The sequence below is a fragment of the Meleagris gallopavo genome, chromosome Z (genome assembly GCF_000146605.3).
Source record: "Meleagris gallopavo isolate NT-WF06-2002-E0010 breed Aviagen turkey brand Nicholas breeding stock chromosome Z, Turkey_5.1, whole genome shotgun sequence".
NCBI lineage: Eukaryota > Metazoa > Chordata > Aves > Galliformes > Phasianidae > Meleagris > Meleagris gallopavo.
The window spans coordinates 31228141-31234994 of NC_015041.2; the positions used below are offsets into that span (position 1 = coordinate 31228141).

Here is a 6854-nt window from a genome sequence, read left to right on the forward strand (position 1 = left end):
GGCTTTTTTTTTTTTTTGTCAACTGTTCCAATCTCTAACTGCAATTCTGATTTACAGTCTTACAGATGGATTTTTGTTTTATTTCTGCTAATGTGGTAAGCTTAGGAGATGAAAAAAAGTGCTGTAATGTTCACAGCTGCTGTTTAAGCACGCTTAGGCATCATGCTGTTAAGCATGTTTTCTAGCAAATATCAAATTCTATTGCCCAGTCCCGAGCATATTTTTTCTTAATCTGTTTTGCAGGGTATGAGTTAGTGTTCTATGACAGAGCCAAAATGTCGGATGACATCAAGAAGCGGTTTGAATTCCCTAATGCAGTTATTCAATCACAGGTAATTTTTTTTAAATGTTAAAGAAGTGGAATAATCTGTGAAGACTTTTCTTCGGTTCTGCTATCTGGCTCCAAAGTGGTTTTAAGAAAGACCTTTAGCTTCAAACCAGAAAACCTAAGTAGTTGTTATGCTTAAGATGCAAAAAGAAGCTAATTGCTGTGTCTGTGTAGCCTGAACATAGTACATAATCACTCATCGCCGTGAAATCTCTGCATAAAAATTAGAAGACTTTCAGTCCTGGAAAGTTTAAGTAGGGCCAAATGCTTTTTTAGTAGTCCTGTCAGTTGGGAGAAGCAAAGAGTTACCAGATGTCATGTATGAGGTGGAAGTTCTTGACAATACTTTGTGTAACTGTCTTTAGGATTAATATATTTTTTTCCTTGTGATGACAGCTGAATTACTGCCATCTTGTCTGATCTTAGTAACTCTGTAGAGATTCAGTGTGATCAGCAGACAAAACGCCTTTATTTTCATATCATATGAATAAACATCTGCCTTTAACTTTCTCATTTAAATAAAGTGTTTATCATAATGTCTTTAACAAGCAGCAGGGAAGAAAGTAATACCCTCTGTTTCCAGAGGTTCTGGCTTCCACTTCTATTCTGTGACCCCTCAAAAGCACACTGACATCAGCCGTCCAGGTATTCTAGCTGTCATCAAACATCTGCTCTGCAGATCATTTTACCTGTACAGACAAGGATCAGGAAAGTGAGGGACTTGAGCAGGGTTTTTTAGAAGAAAAGGTTTTACTGATGAATCTTGGAATGTGGTGAGCTAATCTGTGTTTTGACTTCACTATATAGCTCACTTTCTGTTGATAAGCCTTGATAGCCACTTCTGTTGAAGCTTCTTTCTGTTGATAAGCCTTTTTTCCAGTATAATGAAACTTGAATTTTTAAGGACACAGTTGTTTATTTCTAAAGTTTCTGATTGTAGAATGGTTTGGGTTGGAAGGGACCTTTAAGATCACCTAGTTCCAACCCTCCCTGCTATAGGCAGGGACACCTCCCACTAGACCAGGTTGTTCAAAGTCCCATCCAGCCTGGTCTTGAATGCTTCCAGGGAGGGGGCTTCCACACCTTCACTGGGCAACCTGCTCCAGTGACTCACTACTCTCACAGTAAATAATTTCTTCCTATTATCTAAGCCCCAGCTCTCAGCCTGTCCTAGCAGAGAGGTGCTCCAGCCCTCTGATCATCTTCATGGCTCTCCTCTGGACTCACTCCAACAAATCCATGTCCTGTTTGTGTTGGGGCCTCCAGAACTGGATGCAATAATCCAGGTATGGTCTCAAGAGACCAGAATAGTGGGGCAGAATCACCTCCCTTAACCTGCTAGCCATGCTTCTCTTGGAGCAACCCAGAATACATTTGGCCTTATGGCATGCAAGTGCACATTGTTGGCTCATGTCAAGTCTTTCATCAACTGACACTTCCAAATCCTATTTTTCACAGCTGTTCTCAAGTGTTCTCCACCCAGCCTGTATTTCGCTTGGGATTGCCCTGACTCAGGCGCAGCATCTTGCACTTGGCCTTATAGCATTTCATGAGGTTGGCATGGGCCCACCTCTCACACCTGTCTAGGTCCCTCTGTATGGCATCTGTTCCTTACCAAGCTGCACTACTCAGCTTGGTTTCATCTTCAAACTTGCTGAGGGTGCACTCAGTCCTACTGTACAGACTGCCTACAGAGATGTTAAATAGCACTGGTCCCAACACTGATCACTGATGAAAGCCACTCATCACTGGTCTCTACTTGGACACTGCGCTGTTGACCACGACTCTCTGAGTGTGACCATCCAGCCAATTCTTTACCTAGAGAATGGTCCATTCATCAAATCCATTTTTTTCCAATTTGGTGACCAGGATGTCATGCAGGAGAGTGTTAAGTGCTTTGCATAAGTTCAGATAGATGATGTCAGTTGCTTTTCCTTTATCCACTGATGCTGTAATTCCATCATAAATGGCCACCAAATTTGTCAGGTATGACTTGCCCCTGCTGAAGGTATGTTGGTTACCACCAATCACCTCATCTTTATTTTCCATGTGCCTTAGTATGGCCTTCAGGAGGATCTGCTCCATGATCTTGTCAAGTACAGAGGTGAGACTGACTGGCCTGTAGTTTCATGGATATTCGTTTTTTTTTTCTTTTCTGAAAATGGGGTTTATGTTTCCCCTTTTCCAGTCAGTGGGAACTCCACCAGACTGCCATGATCTTTCAATGAATAGCAGCTTGCAATTTCATAGAATCACAGGGTTGGAAAGGACCTACAAGATCATCTAGTCCAACACTCCTCCTATTACCATTGCTACCACAAGCTACTAAACCATGTCTTGTAGCACCTCATCCAGATGCCTCTTGAACACTGCCAGGGATGGCAACTCCACCACCTCCCTGGCAGGCCATTCCAGTGCCTGACCACGCTCTGAGATAAAAAGCTTTTCACTATGTCTAATCTAAACCTCCTCTGGTACAACTTGTGTCCATTTCCCTGGGTCCTGTTTGTTGCCTGGGGGAAGAGGCCAAAACGCTCCTCATCACAGCCTCCCTTCAGGAAGTTGTAGAGTGCAATGAGGTCTCCCTGAACCTCCTCTTCTCCAGACTAAACAATCCCAGCTCTCTCAGCTGCTTCTCATAAGATTTATGCTCCAGACCTCTCACCAGTTTTGTTGCCCTTCTCTGGGCAAGTTCCAAAGCCTCAATGTCTTTCTTACAGTAAGGGGCCCAAAACTGAACACAATACTTGAGGTGTGGCCTCACCAGTGCTGAGTAGAGGGGCATGATCACCTCCCTGCTCCTGCTGGCCACACTATTTCTAATGCAGGCCAGGTTGCCGTTGGCCCTCTTGGCCACCTGGGCACACTGTTGGCTCACATTCAGCCGAGCATCAACCAATACCCCCAGGTCCCTTTCTCTTCACAGTCATCCAGCTACTCAGTCCCAAGCTTATAGTGCTGCTTTCATTCACCAGTTCACTCAGAACCCATTGATGGATCTGGTCAGGTCCTATGGACTTGTGCGTCTCCAGATTCTTTAGATGGTCTCAAACCTGACCTTCACTTACAGCAGGAAAAAGAAAAATAATAGAAGGCTCACTTGTTCTCTAAAAAACTGTGGTAAAGCTGTGGTCTGAGTGGGCAGACTGTATGTTGCTGCTCTTTCAATGAAATAGCTGCACAGAAGCAAAGTCCTGACTTAGTTCAATTTTCTCATTCTATTTCCATAGTACTGAGGTTCTCAGATAAGCTTTTTTGTTGTTTTTTTGTTTGTTTGTGTGTGTGTGTGTGTGTGTGTGTGAAGTATGGCAGAGTACACATTGAAACCTTTGAGAAGTGCAATCTTGTAGTCTAGGAAGGTATATATGTTTATAGTGACATTGTTCCTGGAAACGTGACCTGCTATCGCAGAGTTCATCATATCAGACTAATGGCCAGCCTTTGAAGGAGCTGCAAATAATTCCTAAAAAGAGAAGAAACCAGGAAACATTTAAAGTATTTTCTGTATTTTTGTACACATAACAGAAATGTTAATCATGTGATTTGTGGTTTTTTTTTGTGGTTTTTTTTTTCTTGGTTTCCTAGTTTATTTTTGTCCAAAAGTAAATATCTGTTCTTACCATAGTAGAGCAGATGGAGCTGTTGTTCTGGTTATGTTGATAATCTGAAACATTCTCATTTTTTCTGCTATGAACTGATATTTTTGTATTTCTCAGGGTTTTCAGTGTAGTACTATCAGTGATTATGAAACATGTACATTTTAAAGGAATTTTGAGGAAGCCAGATATTTCTTCTATTAAAATTCAGTGAGAAAATTATTTTCATACTGATCATATGAACAACCTACTGTATTTAGAATTGAAGCCCTGTTCTTAAAAATTTTTTTTCTGGAGGACCTGGAAAATCAGTCTTGTTTTTTTTTTGCCACTGAATAGCTTTATGAGAAATACAGTTAAATACAAATGTTCGATTTAAAGTAAATTAAACATTTCTGAGTGTAGGTGTGCTGTCAGGTATGCTAACGGTTTAGGTTGTGAGACCATGTTTATCATCAGTGTTTTCCTAAAGCAGTGCTTCAGAACTTTGCGTGTTTCTGATCTGTGTTCAAGTCTACTTGCCTTCACTAAGCAAGTTCAAGTCTAGCTTTAACTAACTTGTGTGGTAAAGAATATAATAATGGCCAGTGCTGTAAAGTGTGCTGAGGTCTGTACAGTGATGGAGCTGTAGGTCTATTACAGCTGATAAATTAAAATGTCTGCAATTCCTGAGTATATGAATAATCCTAATCTTACAGGAAACTCTGTAAAAAGATGCACTTATTTCTGTTTATTTCTGTAGTGGAGAATAAAAAAATAACATTTGATCTGCATGTGTTTTTTATTTCTTATTTAGGCAGTAGGCCATCTGATTGCTGCAGTACTGAAAGAAAATGCTTCTTCAGAGAAGATCATGCAGGCCTCTCACCAGGTCTGTGCCATTCTTTGACTTCTGCCTTCTTTCCCATCCATGGACGCCTACATTTTTCTGTGTATTCTTATTCCTATGTGTGACTTTAATAAATCCCAGAAGTTAAGCACATTGACAGCGTGTGTTGGGTGTACAGGTGATAACTCAGCCTTCAGGGTCAGAAGGCAGAAACCTTAACTCTGCATAATAGCAATATCTCGCTCTGCTCAACCACAGAGAGTTTTGAATTTATTTACATTACCAGAAGTGATGTGCTTTGTGGTGAGATACTGTCATTTTGTTAAAAATAAATAAATTACAACAATATGGGCAATATACAGAAAGTATAAGCTTTCAAATAGCTGTACTGATGCTTTCTTACGTATTAACTATGGAAGAGGTCACATTTATGTTAGAGAGTATGGTGTAGAAGCACACTTTTAATTGAGCCAAGCTCATGTAAGTATGGAGCTGTCTTATTAACCAAGAGCCATATGCAGTGCTGGTGATCGCAGGTGTCACAGTCGTGTTGGGGAGGTCTTAGGATTTCCTCCATTTTTCCTCTCCAGTGCTAATTTGCACTGAAATTAGCAGGAAAAAAAAGTGTGGATTTTTCCTTTGTCTGAAGTCCCAAACCCAAACTAAGAAACCCAAAATCAAAGCTCAAAAAAAGCTCAGTTTTGATGTGAGGAAATGTTTGGGGTGTGTAGTTTCTCTAACAGACTTTTCCAAATTACTAAGCATGGTCATATTTCTAAATGAGATTCTATCTTGATCTAAAACCTGATTTCTCACTTCTGCTACCCTCTGCTACTTAAGTACTGAACTTAAACATAGCAACACTTTCTAAAACAGTAGGAAGCAGAAAGTGGCTCCTGTTAATATTACGTGTGCCCTTTTTTTTTCTTTCCTCTTTTCATAGGAGAATTTTGCAGTATGCAGTTGTTTTTAAATGTTTTCCTTTCTCCATTTGGAAACCACAAAGTCAGCAAACCAACTTAGAAATGCAAATGTAGTATTAAAATAAACAGTGGTTTGATGGACAGATCCTTGTCTTTAACAGCAAGTGGAGAGAATGGAAGGCTTCATTTGAAGAATGAAGATGACTTCCTTCTCTGTAGCTAGAGGCAGGCATATAAACAGCTGTCTGCACTACACTGTACTATAGACACAGTTTGATGTAGCAGTTTCCAATGTCTCTAATTATATATTAACATTTCTAAGGAAAGTAGAATTGACGTGAGCCTAATCTCACAGGCACAGCTGAAAATCCCATTGTGTCTTATTTTTCTGTACATACTGAAGGCAGTGTGTCTGGGGACAAGAAACATGAGAGCCATGCTAGGTAGTCCTTTCCTAGATGAAGAATCTATATTCCAGCTTCCTCTTTGTGCTCTCTAAGGCTTGAGGAGAAGCTGTTAAGCACGTTTTTACTTATAAGTGTATTTGAAATGAAAGAAGATGTCAGCCTTCTTATTGCTTGTCTCATACTTTTAATTTTAGACTCCTGCTCTGAACTTACTCTGGGAGAAGTGCTGCAGTGAGAATGTTGCCTTGAGAACAGCTTGCTCTGAGGGTTTGGTGGCGCTTGTTGCAGAGAACCATGCCGAGCTCAGCTATGTTCTTCATGGAGCTGTCAACCTAATTCCCTCAGCAAGGTAGTATTTGTTTGTCTCATTTTGTGTCTTGTCAGCTACTTATCAATCACTGTTTTTTCCCTTGTAAGCCATATGGAAGAGAAATGGCTCTGTGAATGAATGTACTCAAACTGATATTCATTCAGGGTTGACAGTGCTGCTGCAGGACAGTGTTTTCATCTTGGCAGTCACCATATTGGTTTGACTCTGAAAGAAGAACTCACAGTCTCTCCCACACATGCAGGTGGACGTTGTTAGAAATTTAAGCTAATGGTCTGAAATGTAATAGCCTCAGAAATCAAGACACTTCCTGGTTTTGTTCCCTCTGTCCTGGGGAGGAGAATGGCAGTAATTTCTTTAAGGGAAGGGGGAATACCTTCCTAATCTGCCTGTCCAAATAACTGATTGTTCACATGGATCCACCATCATTCTCTGGATAGGTA

The 6854-nt window shown here is 40.6% G+C and overlaps 1 protein-coding gene across 1 annotated transcript; it reads left to right on the forward strand.

The window, feature by feature from the left end:
• Window positions 1-220: 220 nt before the first annotated feature.
• LOC104915051 (focadhesin-like) lies at window positions 221-6436 on the forward strand. The gene is made up of 3 exons (XM_031557291.1): window positions 221-332; window positions 4721-4795; window positions 6278-6436. The coding sequence occupies exons 1-3, from the start codon at window positions 276-278 to the stop codon at window positions 6434-6436; spliced, it is 291 nt and encodes a 96-aa protein (XP_031413151.1). The 5' UTR covers window positions 221-275.
• Window positions 6437-6854: the final 418 nt, after the last annotated feature.

Excerpts from the sequence above, each read along its gene's own strand:
- LOC104915051 (XM_031557291.1), top strand. The coding sequence starts at position 276 with ATGTCGGATGACATCAAGAAGCGGTTTGAATTCCCTAATGCAGTTATT. Across the intron at positions 333-4,720 it reads ATGCAGTTATTCAATCACAG|GCAGTAGGCCATCTGATTGC; the intron begins GTAATTTTTTTT and ends TTTCTTATTTAG. Across the intron at positions 4,796-6,277 it reads TCATGCAGGCCTCTCACCAG|ACTCCTGCTCTGAACTTACT; the intron begins GTCTGTGCCATT and ends TTTTAATTTTAG.